The 19989-nt window shown below is 38.0% G+C and overlaps 1 protein-coding gene across 1 annotated transcript in view; it reads left to right on the top strand.

Moving 5' to 3' along the window:
- The window catches only part of col19a1 (collagen, type XIX, alpha 1), a 223093-nt gene that overhangs the window by 136237 nt on the left and 66867 nt on the right, over positions 1 to 19989 (top strand). Inside the window, exons 16-22 of the mRNA XM_088351663.1 lie at positions 1281 to 1343; positions 1414 to 1458; positions 5427 to 5459; positions 14202 to 14240; positions 14344 to 14385; positions 15348 to 15392; positions 18624 to 18668. Of these exons, the coding sequence (XP_088207789.1) occupies positions 1281 to 1343; positions 1414 to 1458; positions 5427 to 5459; positions 14202 to 14240; positions 14344 to 14385; positions 15348 to 15392; positions 18624 to 18668 (312 nt within the window). The remainder of the gene's footprint in view (positions 1 to 1280; positions 1344 to 1413; positions 1459 to 5426; positions 5460 to 14201; positions 14241 to 14343; positions 14386 to 15347; positions 15393 to 18623; positions 18669 to 19989) is intronic.

The raw sequence follows: 19989 nt of genomic DNA, 5'->3' as shown, positions 1-19989 counted from the left end.
GCTTTTCGACCCTGACTCACTCCTGTTTGGCTCCCGTCTGTTTTCCGGCTTCGACCCGTTTTTTGATCTTGATGTCTACTCTCCTCTCCTGGCTTTCGACTCGTTGCTGATCCCGATCTTGTTTTTTGCTCTCCTGTCCGCTCCCGACACCGCCATCGTTTGCCACTTCCGCGTTCAGAGCGACTGGCTTCCCGCAACCAGCGATCACCGAATCGTGTATGCAATCCTGTCCCTTCTTCCCAATAAAACTGAGAGAAACGTACGCAAGTGGGTCCTGTCTCCATTCTGGTCCTGACAACTATTGTATTATTTGTTAATGCAACATAGCCTGGTCATAGCCTGGTCACCCTGGAACAGGGATTACCTCATGTGCAGTCCCTTCTCAAGGTTTCTTCATTTTCCTCATGTTGAGGTTTTTGAGTTTTTCCTTGCCCTCATGTAGGTTTTAGATCAAGGGATGGTGTAATATTAGTCTGTGGGTTTGCAATAATCTGTGGTCAGTGCAGCACTTTGATACTCCTTGTAATTAAGGGTGTCACAAATAAACATGACTTGACTTGTAAATGTGTTAATTGAATTCTGAATAGAATTCTGTTCATTTTAAGTATTAGTTTTATCTTGTTTATCAAATAAGATAAAATGATCTCCATCCATTCTCAATAAGCACATCACAGATTCATTTTTACTCATTTGACCTACAAAATCCACACGTTTACTACAGTTTGTGAGTATATATTACTTCACATACACATTTTCTAATTTTAAAGTATTTTATCAGCACAGAAACCAAATTGTCTTCTTTAGGAGATGGAAAATAATTCAGCAACAACAAGCAATCAGCTGCAATTGTTGTCTGGCTCCACCCATTCTTAGTTAGCCGATCATATATCAGATACAACCGTACCAAAATTGGTAGTTTTTACTCCTATGACATAAAAAAAACAGAAGATTAGTTTTGTAGAATGTTTATTTCTTGTAAATACGTTCTGATTCAACACTAAAAGCACGTCATCATCTTAAAAAAGACATATAGTGAATCTCCATGTTTAGCCATTCTATATACATTTTTTACGACATTGTTGCTCGGTTTCTTATTGTAAACATTCCATTCATGCAAAAATGGAGTACTGCAATGCAACAGGGGCTTATATTTTATTCTTTCTCCCCACAATCTTAGATTTGTGTTCATTTTTAAGAAGATAATTATTTGTGGCATCTGTCGTTCCCTCTACAACATCTATTTTTGATTTTGTGATTTTTTTATGTATATCTCCATACAGGGAGAGAAGGGCGAAGCCGGCGTCTCGGAAGATAAAGGTGCAAAAGGGGACAAAGGAGAGCCTGTAGGTATATTTCCCGCAGCAAGACTTTAAAAGAGCTATTGAGTCATTGGGCGGCGCCTATTCCCCACAGGGTCATCTGGGGGCCCGAGGGGCCGACGGGATAAAAGGACAGAAAGTGAGTACATGTCAAGTGCCAATGCATGACGCTTCACTTTGTTTGTGTTTGAGGTATTATTGGGCTGCGAGGATACATCAATGTCACTCATCAAAGACTAATGCATTGGCAGCCTTGTTGCGAGTGCATAACACATTGTAGCAGCGGGAAAAACCTGTCTTAAAGGCACAGAGTGTATTACTTGACTGCTAGATGTCGCCTTATTTATTGCAACTGAAAACTGATGCTAAAATTACAAGGAAGAATACAAACTAGGAAGACTCAAAGTGACTTAACTGTACTGTTTTTCTTATTGTTTTTTGCACGGCCTTTTACCGTTTTTGTCCTTTCTATTGAAGATTGCATCATTACAAACAAAATCTGCAAGAATATGCATACTTAACATGTATACTTAAAATAAGCAAATGTGTATTTTGTTAGCATTGTGCAGATAGTTTTTCAGGTTTTCTTTCTAAAGTGGGTGGAAAGTATTTCCTTGAAATAAGCAAATATATTATTAATATTATTGTTACCATTATACTGCTTGTATCAATGAGAATGTATTATTGGTGGATTATGACTACATACCTTCAAATAAGACAAGTTGGGGAAAATGATCAATATGCTAAATAAAAACATTTTAAGGATGATTTTTCTCATTTTACTAGAAACATTTTATAAAATATTTGGGGTCCCGTTTACAAACAGAAATATCCTTAAAAAAATACAGTGAAGAAAAAAAAGAGTAAATGGGGAAAAAAAGACAGGTTGCAATCGTGTACTTGAAAGAACGGGGCAATCACGGTTACATACATATGCAAAACAATAGTAAGAATTGAGGAAAGTTGTTGAGGAACTCACAGTGTCATCTAAAAATAAATTAGGGTCAAATGTAGGTGTCCAAAACATGCCTGATTAAAATCAAACTCCTCTAGAAAACAGACCAATGGATGATGCTGGAACTGCATAATGGAAAATCAGTTTGGCCTTTTTTAACATATAATGCCAAAATGCAACCAGTAATCAACTCGTGAATATGCGCTGATACTAATACAATATACTTAAATCACAAATGTTAATTAAGTAATTCAAAGAAATAATTCCATTTCCCAGCATAATAGTTTTGGTAAAATATAATTAAAGGAAAAATTACAACGAAATGTACCAGGAATCAACCCATGATTTTGCTCTCATACCAAATACTTTGACCCGAAATCTTAATTTTCTAATCGAAATTCCCAATATAGAAGTTTTCTCCAAAATAGTTTTTGATCTATATGATTTATTTGTTTTTCATCAAGATCCTTAATATGGCTGCATATAGAGTTTATATCTTGAAATGATGACATGGTATCTGTACTCTTTTATGCTTGGAATAAAAATTAATACAGGAGCTTAAAATGTCTACCTTTGCAAATCAGTTTAATACTAACACTGCTATAAAGTGATACGCTATACCAAATTTTATGTATGTACAGATTTATTTATATTTCACGACACCCAAGGGTCGCTGTACATGGAGTACCAAACAACAATAAAGCAAGAATAAAACAAGCAAGTAATTAACACAAAAAAACATAGTAGAGTTAAAGGGGTGCGGTATGTGAGGCAAATGATCATGAAAAGGCAAGTCTGAAGAGCTGAGTTTTGAGATTGGATTTGAAGGTGAGTTCCAGAGCATGGGGGCAGAGCGGCTGAAAGCTCTTCTACCCATGGAGCTGAAACGGGCAGCAGATATATACATATATATATATATATATATATATATATATATATATATATATATATATATATATATATATATATATATGGTTTGTTCCTGTGGTGTGTCCTGGGCAAGTACAGCCTGTATATACAAATTCAAAGATAAAATGTCAAATGGGCGTAGTAGCCTCTTATTTATGATGTGAAGGAAAATGAAATAATTTTACGTGTAACAGAAGAATGATTTTTTATTGTGTTCCTCTTGCTCGGTACGCTCCATTACTCCTTCTACTCCTTCACTGTCATTGTTCTTAAAAAAAAAAAAAAAAAAAGGCTTCCGCTCCATCATTTGCATTTGATCCCAATCCAAACGTGCCTTAAAAGCCTATAAAACCTTTCCGTCCTAACACTTTCAAATTTGGAAAATGGAGCTCGCTTGGCCGTGAATGAATCCCCGCTCTGCTTTTGAGTTATTTATATGATGTCTATACTATATATAGCTAGATAGATTGTGGCTGTGTTGTGAAAGCATGAGAGTAATAGCTTATAAATGATGAATGGGAGAAAGCAGAACCCCCAATAGCGATGCATCACGGTTAGCGCTCCCAATACGACCGTTACAAAAAGGTTGTATGCGTTCTAAGGATGCCACAGTAACTTCGGGGACTGCTGTGCACAAAACGTGAAGACCCGTGATGAATGTTTTGGTGGTGCTTACCTCTCATCACTTGACTTCCACTTTATTTTCCATTTTGTCGTTCCTGCTGTGTTGTTCTTTTCCAAGATATGATGGATTTGAGCCAGGCTTTGAAAGTCGTTCCAATGACATGGGGATCTAGTGGGAAATGTAAAGAAATTGTTTAAGAAGAAGGATTCACAATGTGAAGATGTTAGAACTTTGCGTTCGGTAGACCTTCTGGAAATGTCATTGATCCGTTTTGAGGTGCAATTGCCGTCTGGCGGGGTATAAAATATTCTTATAATTAACTACCGCGTTCTAAATCCCTGGTATCCCTGATAAAGATATTAAAAAAACAAAATAGTATATTCTACAGCAGGGGTCTCCACCTTTTTCAAGCTGAGAGCTACCTTTTGTTACTTATTAGCATAAAGGGCACCCACTTTATAATGAATTTCTAAAATAGCCACTTAGCTAGATGGCTTGTTAAATAGTTTCAAAAGTAGCTTGAAAGCTAAAGAGGGGACAAACTAAAAGGGAGCTGGAGAGCTAGCTAAAAGAGTAAAACGCTAACTAAATAGTCGGCTAAAAAGCTAAAAACAAAGCCAAATAGCTCAGTAGAAAGGAGCCCAAAATTTAGCTTGATTACTAGCAAAAAGGTTCAAAAGTAACTCTATAGCATGCACAAAATGTAAAAAGCTATCTAGGTAGCTAACTAAACAGCTAAAAAGGTAGGAAGCTACAAAGCTCAAAAAGATAGCCAGATAGCTAGCTAAAAAACTGCACATTTTTTGCTTATTTGTTTTATTTAAAAAATAAATTGGAATTTAGCTTGTTGTATTTGCTGTCAAATAAATCCATAAAAAGATGAATAAATAAAAAAAATGCGCACACTTTTTACTCTCTTAAATAATTTCTTAAAAATGATAAGCAATACAGATTGTTTGTATCTATAAAGCCCATGAACTGGAATTTATTTATTTGAATTTCTAAAATAACCATTTATCATGTTATTACTATGTTGTTATTATTTTATTACCAGGTTAATTATTAAAACAGGGATTTATTGACTCAGTCAACCAATGAAAAAATCATTTTACTAGTAAATCACAATGACTGAGCACTGGCGAGCTATTTTTAGAACAGGTCTGTTGACACCTCAACTGTCCTTAGAAGGCAACCTGGTGCCTGCAGGCACTACGTCGGAGACCCCTGTTCTACAGGGTTCGTAGTGGTGCTTGAAATCTTTGAAAATGCTTGAATTTTAATGTTGTGTTTTTAAGGGTTGAAAAGTGCTAGAGTTTTGGGTGAATCGCTTGTAAATGCTCGAAATATAGCCATGTTTGACAAGTATGTTTAAAAATAAAGCCAACATGGGTCTCTGGTGGCTTCACTTTGGCATTATACTTCCTCTTCCCTCCTCATTAACGGCAGCTGGTATTAGTTTGTATGGCAATTTCCTATGAAGGGTCACCCTCTACTGCTACACCAAAACATTGGACTAGGAAATTTTTATGGGCAAAGAATAAATGTTGCGTTTCCCAGGTGTAAAATGCAATGGGACAACTTTTTGCAACTTCAACATTATTCTGTCTGCTTGTTTTAGGGCGATGCCGGTCATCCTGGTCCACCTGGTCCTGTAAGTATCTAAAGAGTTTTAAATAATTGTGTAAATCATGTGAAAATTCACTGTTATGTAAAATGCCTCGCTGGAATAATTCATTCTGCGCCATCACAAATCACGTAGAAAAGCCCAAAATGTTTTATATTTTCATATTTTACCGTTCACCCAATTTGGAATGTCCACTTATTGTCCCTGTCCCGCTAGAAATACAGTATATAATCAAACATCTTATATTGATTTCTGTTTTATTCAACAATCCGGCTAAAAGCCAACAGAAGGAGTTAGCTTTAGTCCTTGAGCATTCAATTGCTAATAAGTTAAGCTAATTATTGTGTGAATTTAAATATAGCATAAGTAGGAATGTTCTCATGGATTTTGAAGCCGTTTTACGAACATTATACCGATTGCGAAAGCTTGTGTTTCAGGAATAGTTGTTTTGTTTACCAAATTCCCCCAAAACACAATGTCGACATTCTGTCGGTCCATTACGGTCCAACACTAGCGTCATTGGCTAACCGACTAAAAGTTTCATAGATACCCTGGGCATTGCTACGTTCTTAAAGGAAGATGGACCCATGTGGGGTAGGCAGGAACTGAAAGCAGGGGTACTCAAAAAGAGGGATCGTATTTATTAACAAAAGAAAGAATCCAAGTGGCAAAAACAAACATGTGTTCACAAAACAAGGAAATGTCCAAACCGGAAACAAGGACCAGCACTGGAAAATCCATGGTGCAAAGTAACAAAGAAAACCAGAAACGAACACAAACAAACCCAGCGTTGGGTTTAAAGAACAGTGTTTGTTGTTCAAAATGTCCTGAAAGAGTTCTTGATAATTTGGTGTGGGATAACTGGACACAGCTGTGCCCAGATCAAACCCTGGTTGGGGCCCTCTGGTGGTAGGAAGTATATCAGACTATAACAGAATTCCTACAAAGTATTGGTTGTCATTCATTGACATCTTATCGCAAATTCATCACGTTTCTGTCATTGTTTCTCATCTCATTAGCTACACTGCTTATCCTCAGTAGGGTCGCGGGGAGGCTGGAGCCCATCCCAGCAATCATCGGGCAGTGGGCAGGGGACACCCTAAACTGGTTGCCAGCCAATGGCACTGTCATTGTTTTATAAGCACAAATTTGAGACGGAAAGACAGAGGTGGACATTCTGTCATTCCATTATTGGCCATAACTGGCGTCAGTGAGTAGGGAAATAAAGATACGCTGATACCCTGGCCATTACGCAAAAATGTGTTAGTTCTTCGTCGACACTTTAAAAAATTTGTTGTAATCACTTTTTTGTCATAAGCATAACTTTGAGAAAGACAGTGGTGGACATTCTATCTGTCCATTCCTGTTCAAAACTGTCCAGAGAATGTAGACAACCTGAACCGGTTAGTCTTGGCACCTTGTCATCTAATAATTAAATTTCCAACGCCAATTTATAAAGTAACGCTTGGAGACATACAGACATAGGTGAACATTCTGTCCGTCCATGTCTGTCCAAAACTGGCATCAATGGGTAATTCCTTGTTATGATTTCATCCGTATTCATCTTATTTGTGACAGTATTTCATTACTGGTGGAATGGCCACCTGGTTTAAAAAATGTGTTTGTGCCTTTGAAAGACATATTCAAGCATGACACCATACAAAGAGCCAAGCCATTTTTCAAAATATCATATTTAATAAATAATAACTGATGCCACTCAGGGGTCTTCAGCTTTTATGCATTTTTGTTTAAGTAGAAAATACTGGTGTGTTTTTTAGCATTCATCCTCATTTTCTTTTCACCGGCATCAATTTCACAACGCAATCACCTAAGGCTGACCGCTAATCGAGATTACGCTCCAAAACACCCATACAATTCTAACTTTTTTGTTGATAGGTTGCCAAAGTTCATAATGATGTTTAGGTTGAGAAAACGTTAAATCGGCTATTCTGTATTTAACAGTACCAAGAAAAGCAGGTTTGTCTTCATCTGATCTTTAGATCACGTAGATGTGTAAATAAAATATATTGAAACAAGCTATTTGGCCTTGAAGAAACAGGATCATTGATTTTCACCAACAAGACATTTTTCCTGGCTTTATCACTCACTGCTACATTAAACAGTTCTTGTAAAAAATGCCAATGTAATTGAAATGTTTTCAAGCAATGTTAAGCTAGCCAGCTCGCCATTAGTTATTGATCGTGTCCTTTGCATGGTCGTTGAATTTGGGGTGAGGAGAATTTTGGTAAATTAAGAGGCTGTAGATGAACTGCATCTCGACAAGTTTTAATAGTCAGGATCTATTCTGGAGACCACCTCAATACAAGCCTTTAATCGGACAATCTTGGCAGTAGTCTGTTTATGACATTTTGAAGCAAGATTTTTACACCCTTGAGGCATTGTATAGGTCAACAGGAAACCACAACTTCCGTTTTCTGCTTGGCACCTCTTTGCAAGATTTTGTTATCAGCCAATTGTCAAAGTTTCAGTTCATTTTTTGAGGCGTTGTATAGGTCAACAGGAAACCACAACTTCCGTTTTCTGCTTGCCACCTGTTGGCAAAATTTTGTGCTATCGGCCAATTCACAAAGTTTTACTTTTTTTTTTTTTTTAATGCGTTCTATAGGTCAACAGGAAACCATAACTTCAGTTTTCCGCTTGCCACCTCTTTGCAAGATTTTGTTATCAGCCAATTGTCAAAGTTTCAGTTCATTTTTTGAGGCGTTGTATAGGTCAACAGGAAACCGAACTTCAGTTTTCTGCTTGCTACCTGTTCGCACATTTTTGTGTTATCAGCCAATTATCCAAGTTTCTGTTATTTTTTAAGGCGTCGTACAGGTCAACAGGAAACCGCATCTTCAGTTTTCTGCTTTTGTGTTATCAGCCATTTCTCAAAGTTTCTGTTTGTGTTTTTGGCACCTTGGTCTCGTGGTTCCTTGACATCAGGCTCAACTTTGCTCTTTCGCTTAAAGTTCCTGACATTAGTTTGAACTTGTAGTTTGCATTGAAAATATCAATTTATGATAAAAGCTGATATACTACATGTATAATAGGTATACAATATCTAGCTTAACATGAATACATTTTCGATTGAACTGGCATTTTTTCTTGGGACCTTATGGTCGCAGGTTCGATTCCCGGCCCCTCCGAGTTAAATGTCAAAGTGTCCTTGTGCAGGACACTGAATGTATATTGCCCCCCAATAAGCAGGTAGGCGCCTTGAATGGCTGTTGCCGATATTGGCATGTGAGTGTGTGTGGATGGGTAAGAGTGAAGCACATTGTAAAAAGGTCTTCAGGGACTTGAAAAGCGCTATATAAATGCAGACCATTTACCAAGTATTTTTGACGGTACGTTGAATTTTTCAAACTGCATTTTTTTTTTTGTGAAATAGGATAAACAAATGCATTTTTATTTGTCAAAAAAATATTCCAATTTTCAAAGCTAAATCAAACAAATGCTAAAGTTGTTTCAGTTCTCTGAATATAGCGCCTCGATCTTTATAAAAGAAAACACAGAAGGCGGTTTTAAACCTGCTTAAACTTCTTTACGACTTAAAAATTCACTGGAGCTTGATAGGGAATCGTTCCTCCCCATCAAAAACTGAAACGTGGCGTCATGTTGTGCAGGCCCACCCACGGTCCGGCAGCGCGCGCAAAACATTCGTCATTTGATAAATGAGTCTGTTTGAACATTTAGTACCAGTCTCGGCCGCAGCGTGGCAGATAATTTTGGCAGTTAAGCATCGATTTCCCTTACACAGCAGAAGCAGGGGTTCACATCATTACCCTCCCCTCCATAAACCTTCTTCTGGCTCTGTATTAGCGGCGGCAAGGTGCGGCCGTTTTATCGGCTAGTGCTGCATCATTCTCCGAGATGGCCTTAACGTGGCCAAACAGCCTTTTGAGATCCAATACAATCCTTTACTTTTTTTTAATGCATACGGTATGCACATATGCAGTATGTATTTATGTTTTTGGTATTCCTAGCATTTCTGCACATAACGACCTCAAATGTGACCCGATCTTTGTTCAAATCTCACAGATGAAAAAAAAGTGTCCAACTTAACAAAATTCACCTTAATATTTATATGTTTCCATGTTTTTTTAAGGATAGCAGGCAAACAATGGCAGTATGGGTAATACGTAACTCAAGCCTCTCTCTAAGATGACTCAGAGAGCAATTGAAACTAATTTTCATTAAATAAAAAGGTCATGTGTGTGCTAAACCACCAAGCAATTTATAGGTTTCCATATTTTATGAAGATAGCATGCAAACAATGACAAAAAGGGGAAGAATGAGTTACTGCTACATCTATCTGAGGAGACTCAAATCAGGTTTCACCATTCATGCATGTTCTATAGTTTAATGAAGATAGTATGCAAAAAAATGAAAGCAGAGGGAGAAATGAATAACTGAACCCCATTGTCTAAGTTTATTCAGAGCAATTCAATCCACTTTTGACCAAACTTATATAATGTTCCATATTCTAATGAGGATAGCATGCATACAATGACTGAAACAATTTAATTCTGGTGTGTTCTTTTTGAGACTATTTGTGATTAAGGGCTATACAAATAGACATGACTTGAATTGACTTACTTTGACTAAAACCACCCAAACAATTAGAGGTTGAGTTTTTTTAACAATAACTCAAGAGGTCTAAGAAGACTCAGAGAACTGAAACAGTTTATCACCAACCAAATTAAGTCAACTTTGTGTTTTAAACATCGCCACCCAAGCATTTATGTTTCCACATTTAAATGAGGATACTATGTAAATAATTTCAGGGAGAGAGAGGTACCTAGAAGTAACTGAACCCTCTGCCCGGGAAGACTCAGATAATTTGAAACCAACTTTCACCAAGTAATTTAAGTCAGGAGTGCGTCTTTACTAAAACCACCCAAACATTTACAAGTTTCCATATTTTAATGAGGAAAGCATGCATACAATGACCGAAGGGGGGGAAGGGGAAGAAGATTAGGTAAGTATTGTAAACCTCTGTCTAAGAAGACTCAGAGCAAATGAAACATTTTTTTACCCAGACATTTAAGTCAGGTGCTTTAACTAAAACACCCAAACAAGTAGAGGTTTCTATATTTTAAAGAGGTTGGCATGTAAACAATAGCCGATCGGTGAGGAATAAGTAACCCACAGTTTTTGGAAGACTCAGAACAATAGAAACCAATTCTCACCAAACATGTGTGTCATTTCTAAATGGGGATAGCATGCAAACTATGAAAAAGGGAGATGAATAGGTAAATTAGACATCTATAACATAAACTAGTTTTCACCAACCATTTTGGTTTGGTTTCCATGTGAATAATATGCAAATATTGAAAGAAGGGGGGATAATAAGTAACTGAACTGTCATTTTTGCGAAAAGAACAGAAAAAAGAGCTTCCGTGCATAAGAAAAATTTGCTATCTCGCCTCTTGCATTCAGCAATGATCTCCTGGGAATAATAGATCGTTGCCCAAAAAGTGCAGTTCATTTTAGGCAAAAAAAGAGTCACCAGGCCCGACAAAAACATGCCCTGCGCATCCCATGTTACGGAAATATGTGATTTGGGATAATGGATTGCAGCTGCACAAGTGCAGCAAACTTTTGAGTGGACAGAATATCAAAAAAGAGCTGCCACACATGATAAGAACTGCTTTCTCACCCCCTGCTCTCATCAATAGTTGACTGGGGATAACGGATCGTGGCCACAACTGTGCATTTAATTTGACCACAATGGCATGCTTCCCTACCAAAGTGCTTTTTGCCAGTACCCACTTGCAGAAATACGAGATCAGGATAATGGAGTGCGACTGCATGAGTGCAGTTCATTTAAGGCTGAAATACAGCAATTGCAAAAGAGAGCCTCCAGATCTGAAAAAAGTGCACATTGCTGGTCCCCACTTGATGCAATATGTGATCAGGGATATAGGATCGCGTCTGCATGAGTGCAGTTCACTTTTTTGTGGAAAAATAACCACTGGGCCTGCACAAGGTGCGCTCTGACACGCAATAAATAAGGGAAAAAAAAAAGTTTAAGTCCATGAAAATGTCGCCGACACGCCTGTTTTGGTGCCTTGTCATTTTGAAAAGGTTATGTGAAGCGTCACACCCAAGAGGACAGCTCTATTTACAAAACTGTCTCTTCCAGCTCCCAAACAGCTCCTTAGATTTTGTTTGGTTTTAATGATATGTTACCAATGACAATTATTAGGCACCAAATTATTTAGTAATTAGTAATTTAATATGTTTTGCAGGGGATCCCAGAAAAACACATGAAATCTAAATATAACATTCACAGATCAACAAAACCTTATTAAAATACAAACTAATTTTAGCTTTTTACACACCGAACAGATTTAAAGTTGAAAAATGACACAAAATCCCAGGAAATGCAAAACAATAAAATTTAAAATATATTAACTTCTTATTGCTACAAATAAATAATAAAATGCAAAAAAACCCTATTTTAACCAATTTACACACAGATCTTCTGAAAAATACGCAAAATATCTAATCCAAAATAGGTAAAACAAAAAGCATAAGATCAGCAGTCTCTAAGATTAAAAGGTTAAATGCACTCTGCTTCAAAGCAATCTATATCATTAGAATCACTCCAAATTTGGCAATTGTCAACTTCCTCTAAATCAGGGTTTATCTATTTAATGCGCCACCCAAGCTAGAGTGTGTATGGGATGGCGCCAAATTGTATTTTGCACAAGCAAAGTTATGATAAAATATTCTACTGTTCTAAAATATATTTTGATACATACAGTACCTAATTAGTCTTCTGTATCTAACTCATTAATTACTCAACACCTATAGAGACCTTTCCGTGTTTGTAAACAAGTATTAGCTGCGCCTGCCTTGACGAAGCAGAATGGCAGAATTCATGTCAGTTTATAGCAGCCCATTGACACAAAGCGATCATATATCATAGAGAGGAACATATCGAAATAGCAGAAAGTATGTGCTAACAGCAAGATAGTGACTTAGTTTTATTCATCAAAGTCAACACCAAAAAATATTCCTTTGATCGGTGTTGGGATTTGGAAGAATTGAATAATTGGTCTTGAAAGTGCTTGAAAAGTTAAACTTGGCCATGATAAAGGTGTACAAACCCTAAATTTGCGATGAGGGATAATCGATCTTGGAATGTATTTCAACTGAGTTCATAAAGTGTGAAGTAGCGAGAGGTTACAGTAATATGATGAGGGCTCTTATTGGCGTTGATGTAGACAACAGTTGGCGTTTAGTGGACGGGTCCTTTAAGACACTGGACTATCCATTTTCTTTTTCTTTTTTTTCCGGTTCCCGTCTCTCCAGATGGTAGAATGTCTTTGTGGAACGTTACTTAATGAGTGTTATTGTCTGAAATGGCGCATGCACCTGCGCTAGAATGTCCGTTCAGACAAGCGTCGTGTAAACAATGACGGAATCGTTGGCAATATAAGATTGGGGCCAAGATCAGACTACCTCCCAGATGCTTCTTTCGCTTACTCAGTTCTTCACTTCATTAATTATGATACTTAAACCGATGGACATTGACAAAGCTGTTTTATGGTGCGCTGTGGCTAGGAAATAGGAGATGGAAGAGAAAAGAGCTAGCTCGGTTTTGTACAATCCAAAGAGACTAAAATGATCTGCGGATTGTGTGCTGATATGAATTTGGATGGTTTGTTTTACCATTAACAATAAAAAATAATGAACCAGAGATTAGAGATGCGTACATCGCAAGCTAGCTAGCAATGTAAAAGGAATAAGCTAGCCCAGCTCGTTAGAGAGAGTGAAAGAGGGATGACTAGATAGCAAACTAGCTAGCAAAAGAAGAGAACAAGCTATCTTGCTAGTTAGCGATAAGAGAGCTAGATAGAGATGCGTACCAACTAGTTAGCAAAGGAAAAAGAACAAGTTAGGTATCTATTTAGCAGGGGGAGAGAGAGATAGAGAGAGATATCTACATAGCAAAATAACTATCAGCAGCAAGCTAATTTGCTGGTTAGTTAGAGTGACAGATGCATACATACCAAATTAGTAACAATTGCAAGCTAGCTCACTAGTTTAGTTGGAGTTATTGAGAAAGTTGCATACTCAGCCAACTTGCTAGCAAGGTAAAACATAGCAAGCTACAATAGCTTGATAGTTAGCGCGTGAGAGAGAGAGAGAGAGAGAGAGAGAGAGAGAGAGAGAGAGAGAGAGAGAGAGACAGAGAGAGACAGAGAGAGACAGAGAGAGACAGAGAGAGACAGAGAGACAGAGAGAGACAGAGAGACAGAGAGACAGAGAGAGAGACACATACATAGCAAACTAGCTACCAAAGAGAACAATAGTAAGTTTGCTAACTAGTTAGCAAAAGAAAATAAAGCTAGCTTGCTAATTAGCGATAGCGAGAGAGAGAGAGAGCGAGAGAGATACTTAAATAGCAAAATAACTATTAAAAATTCCAACAGCAAGCTAGTTTGCTAGATATTTAGAGAGTGAGAGATCCGTACATACCAAATTAGCAAAAATGGCAAGCTTGCTCGCTAGTTAGCAAATGGCAAAGGGAGATTCTGCTAGATATTGGATTTCTAAATGACTACTAATACACATACAATATATAGCAAGCTAGCTCACAATTATCAATATGTTGATTTTAAAATGTATATTTTCCTGTTCTCGTTTTAAAAACTGACTGACATTCTAATGTTTGTCGGGCTCAAAATATGTCACAACTCTCGCTGCGCGTGTTAGCTCCCAATAAACGCTTTGTTTTTTCATTCGCTTCAGATGATGACAGCTCATGGGTTAAAACAGTTCTCCGGAAGCGTAAGCGATTTTAAAATGACATAAAATAACGGCAGTTTTCGATCACGGTTGAATTATTTTCTTTGCTGAGTCACCTTTTTTTATTTTGTCTTGTGTGTTAAAGGATGAAATGATGCATCCACCCAAAGGCGAAAAGGGAGATGAGGTAAGAATATTTTTGTATTTATTTGAACAAAAGTAAGTATAAAAGTTCAATTCCCAAAAAAATGTGTCGATTGGTAAATTTCGACTCAATATAACACGCAAAATTGGAGTTTAACATTTCAAGTTTTCATTTTCAATATTGTTCTCCTTATTTTTGCCATATTACCAGTGATACAATTGATAACATGGCCGAAAACACGGCATATGAATTCACCACCTGAGGGGGCGATAATACTTCGATTGTGTTGTTATTACAATATCACATTCTTGCTGTTAATGAATCTTATAAAATATTTAGGCACAGTTGACTTTAATCCGTTCTGATGTGGGAATTGAAAAGTGAAATTGCTGTATAGTGGGGTAAAGCAACCTGTTAACCAGCTAATACATTATAATCGCAGACTTGTTACAGCCATGCAACTTAGCCAGGGTTAGGGTTAGGGTTATCTTGATTATTTTTGTTTATCTTAATAATCGCAAGCATCATTTCCATGATTATCATAGTTTTGCTTTTACATTTATCATCATCGCAAGCTTACAACCTTTAGCAAATAAACACAGTACATAGCAATACAGTATCGTTGTGCCACCTGTTTACGAACCATATACAATTTTTAACTAATGATACAGAGAGAAAAGCATTGTGGGAGGGAGTTCATCCAATACCATATCAGCATTTTCAGGATGCCGTGACGCAAACCAATAGCAAACAAGCATTTTAAACCACCTGTACCAATAACAGAGATGTATCCCGTCATACTTACAAATACCGCAATTTATTAATGATGTACGTTTTAGGGCTGGCAAAATAGTTGATATCGTATAGCGGGGAAAGCTGTAAAAAGGGACCAAAAAAAACGTCTTATTCAACTCCGTAAAGTGAAACGTTTATAAGGCAGGGACATCATCACCGGGATAAAGGTTCTACAGTTACTTCACATATCTCCATTCCTTTTGTCACAGGGAAATATTGGGCAACCCGGGCAAAAAGGAGATCAAGGTCTTGAGGTGAGTCCAAGAGTTCAAATTACTTACTATTTATATTTAATTCGTGTATGACACATATTCGTGTATAACGCTCACCCGTGATTAAAAATCAGTACAAACATTTTTTCGCAATTTTTCTCAGCTCAAGCTAAGCATTATAGTGACATATGTAGTTGAATTTTTCTGGCCATGATCATTTATTGAAACGTAAACTATGGACAATGAACAACGTAATCCCTCGTCGTGCTTTCTATCTTTCGGGACACCTTTCTTTGTTTCTCCATTCTCTAACATTCGTCCCTGGTACTGTGAATAAAATAGCGTGATATAAGAATTTACACTCACCGGCCACTTTATTAGGTAACCCTGTCCAAGTACTTATTACATGGCGGCAACTCATTGTATTTAGGCATGTAGACGTGGTCAAAACAATCTCCTGCTGTTTAAACTGAGTATCAGTATGAGGAAGAAAGGTGATGTGAGTGACTTTGAACGTGGCATGGTTTTTGGTGCCTGAAGGGCTGGTCTGAGTATCTCAGTAACTGCTGATCAACTGGGATTTTCACACACAACCATCTTGAGGGTTTACAGAGAAAGGTCTGAAAAAGAAAAACTATCAGCTGAGCGGCAGTTCTGTGGGCGGAAATGCCTTGTTGCTCGTGGTCAGAGGAGAATGGCCAGACTTGTTTGAGTTGATAGAAAGGCAACAGTGATTCAAATAACAACCTGTTACAACCAAGGTAGGCAGAAGAGCATCTCTGAATGCACAGTACGTCAAACTTTGAGGCAGATGGGTGCCAATCCTTTTAGCTCAGAACAGGAAACCGATCCTAACATTTGCACAAGCTCATCAAAATTGGTCAATAGAAGATTCCGGCTGTGACATTGGGATGGTAGTGTCAGAATTTGTCGGCAACAACATGAACGCATGGATCTATATTGCCTGGTATCGAGGTTTCAGGCTGGTGGTGGTAGTGTAATGGTGTGGGGAATATTTTCTCTGCACTCTTTGGGCCCCTTGTTACCAATTGATCGTTGCAACAACACAGCCTATCTGAGTATTGTTGCTGACCTGGTCCATCCCTTTGTGACCACAATGTACCCAACTTTTGATGGCTACTTTCAGCAGGATAATGCACCATATCATAAAGCTGGAATCATCTAAGACTGGTTTCTTGCTCATGACAATGAGTTCATTATCCTTAAAAGCCTCCACAGTCACCAGATCTCAACCCAATAGAGCCTCTTTGGGATGTGGTGGAACAGGAGATTGACATCATGGATATGCAGCTGACAAATATGCCATCATGTCAATATGGACCAAACTCTCTGTGGAATACTTCCAGCAGCTTGTTGAATCTATGCCTCATGGAATTAATGCAGTTCAGAGGGCAAAAGGGGGTCCAAGCATGTTGTACCTAAGAAAGTGGATGGTGAGTGTATTTCACTGATTAGGATTTGGCACTCTCACCGCTGCGACCCGGGTTTGACTCCCTTTTGCAATTGTGGCCAGCAATATTTCATGAAGGATCAATCATTGCACATGTTCTGCGAAATTCTATCGCAAAACATCGTGTATAACGCACAGCCAAATTTTACTTTAAAAAAAAGCACCTGTACCACTAATTCATATTTTATAGACTAATTGAACTCCTCTTGTGATCACCTAAGTTCCTTAATACCCTGAGTGCTCATTATGAAAAAGGTTGAGGGAAAAACAAGCATCCACTACGTACTCATCTTCAATATAATGGATTCTACTTTTAGCGTACATAAAAGCTCTCAACTTGAATTTCTTAAAAAAGTATTTAAGGACATTTTGTTTATGTCTGCACTGGTTTGGGTGAGGAACTTTTACAGTACGTTTCAAGCTCATGGCCCATGGGCCAAATGTGTCCCGCTACACCATTTTTTGTGACCCACCAGAGCTTAAAATCTCTAAGTGTCCAAATATAAACGGGTGTTGAGCTTTAACCAAAAGCTACATTTCCCACAATGCCTGTCGACTGCGAGATCCGCCAACTGACGGCTCACTACACACAGTTATCTCCATATCGATTTATATTAGTGCAATTGAGAAATAAATGATCCTAAAAATTTCCCCGAACATTGTGTTATAAAATGATACCACTATGCATGTGATTACCGGTACTTTGTTCCCGGATTGTTTTTATATCCGGAATTGCTCGTATTTGTCACGACCAGCACAAAGGGTCGACCCATTCGCGTAACTTTTCTCACAAATTTATTGGGATATAGAGGAAAAGCAGCGCCAGAGATCCGGTGCTCGCTGGATGCGGGAAGCAAGGCGCTCACGGGATCGGAGCGTGTTCCGAATGCGGAAGTGGCTCTTCCAGACCGAGAGATCTGGGAAGTTGGAATAAACAGGTCGATAGCCGGAACAGGAGAGCAAAACGTGGTCGGGAACAAAAAAGAGTCGTAAGCTAGGACGAGAGAACAAAACTTGGTTGGGGTCAAAAAACAGGTCATAGACAAACAGGGAAATGAGTAACGGACGGTTGGAAAACGGGTGCAAAAAGCAGTACCGACGGGAGTCAAAGTCAAAGAGCTGGCCTGGTAGAAACAGAGGTTTGCTGACGGACTGACAACCGGAGAGTGACAGGGCTGCGCTTAAAAAAGGACAGGAAACCAATCAGGTAGCCCGCAGCGGCTGGCGCCAAATGAAGGGCACTGGTGATCCAAATCAGTAACTATTCCGAACAAAATTTCCTGATGCAAAATAACTGAGAACTAATTAATTTGTTCCCGGCTGTCCAAAAGCTTCCAAGTTAACCTTAAAAAGCTAAAACATCTTCCTGAACACTAAAAGAATATTTAAAGCGTAATAGAACATAAAAATACAGTAAGAAGATAAGTAAGATGGCAATAAAAATGGCTTTCAAGCCCCGGTTTCTCGTCTGGAAATTCTCGTAACTTGAATTTTCTCTTGTATGTCGCGCAAATTTTTGGCTCGAAAGACATCTCTTATCTCATGTGTGTTATAGCTTAAGTAGCTTGAATGTAGATTTATAACTGTGTTTAATTTGAATGACAATTTTTCAATCTCTTGTTTTTGCCTTATGATTAATAAATTCAGAATGACTTAACATTTATAAGTTACATCAAGTCCTTCCAGGACAGCCATTATGCTGATGTGGCCCTCAGTGAAAATAAAAAAAGACAATTCTGTCCAACAGTCTCACAATAAATTGTTGTAAAATAACTTTTTGGGGTTGCATTTTGTCTTGGCAGGGCAAACAAGGACTAAGTGGACCCCCCGGGCCCCCAGGAGAGGCGGTAAGTATAGCCTCAGCAGACTTGATGTCAAGCCCCGTTGCCTTATCTGTCACCTTGGCTTATCTTCTTCTTCCCATCGCGGTCTGCCAGACTGAGCCTGAGATCAATCGATGCATGCCGAGATAAGCAGACTGGCAGGTCCGAGAGTCCAGTCTATCTCATAGTGTTTTGATTCAAGTTTTTTGCAAAAAGACAAGCGCTGTTTGCGTCATTTCGATAAATACAAATTTGGACTTGTTCGTCACTGACAACATTTGTTCATTGCAATGCAAAGTCTCTAGTCTGTAACTATAAAGAAGAAGAATGTTAGTTTCATATGTGCTGTAAATGTATTCAATTATTCGCGCTTACATATTACCAGGTTTAGAGTTCCATATTTCGAATGGTTTTAAACCATTCATCAAAATATCACAAACCTTGTTCAATGTGATGCCAAGTCTGTAGTCTATACCTAAAAAAACGGTAGTTTATATGTATATAAATTGATTTCTTCCCCCCTCCATACCACTAGGTATTAGGTTTGATATTTTAAACTGTTAAGTATTCATCAAAATATTGTACGCATCAGACTGGGTCAGAGTTTAGAATTGCAAAAGAGTTTTTATATTTTACTTCTTCAATAACATTCTTCATGAAAGTGTCAATGCTCCCTACGGTTTTCAATATTTTTTACCACTATTTGTTGTATATAGAATACCTTTTCAGTATTCCTAGCCATTACGCAATTTGATTTTTGCGTATGGTTCTGTGGTAATAGGTTTTGAGGAATACCTAATTCGCAGTATTCCGACACCACATTAAAAGAACGAAGGGGAACTGCCTTCTGTTTCTTGGTCGCTGATTGGACAATTTTGAATAAATCATTGACATGACCGGTGACAATCAAATAACCCCGTGTATATGCCATTTGCGAGAATCCAATCCGGTTGGCAAGCACAACTGACATTGTTACGCAAAAATATGTCATTTATGCATTTTTTTGTATAAAAAAAAGGACAATTTCATCTAAGTCGCTCAACAAAACCGACAAAATACTGTGCTTGTTATACTTGCTCCAAAAGGATGCTCCATTGCTGTTTATGTGGCTTGCCAGAAGCATGGACTTACACTATATATGGATGCAAACAACTGTGGCATTTGAGAAATCGACTAAAATCTTTTTAGCAAGTGCTGGCATTTACAAGTATCAGTCGTCTTTGCCCGACATGCTCCAAGTGCTTTCTGGCATCAAAATATCCCAGAATGCAGTGGAGTATAGGTTGGATTCACTTCATAGGGGTTGGTAAGGAATGAATTAACCACAGAGGCAATACTACATATT

This window comes from Urocampus carinirostris, chromosome 13 (genome assembly GCF_059441175.1).
Source record: "Urocampus carinirostris isolate Australia breed hairy pipefish chromosome 13, RoL_Ucar_1.0, whole genome shotgun sequence".
NCBI classification, from domain to species: domain Eukaryota; kingdom Metazoa; phylum Chordata; class Actinopteri; order Syngnathiformes; family Syngnathidae; genus Urocampus; species Urocampus carinirostris.
This window is presented reverse-complemented; position numbering and strand designations above follow the sequence as displayed.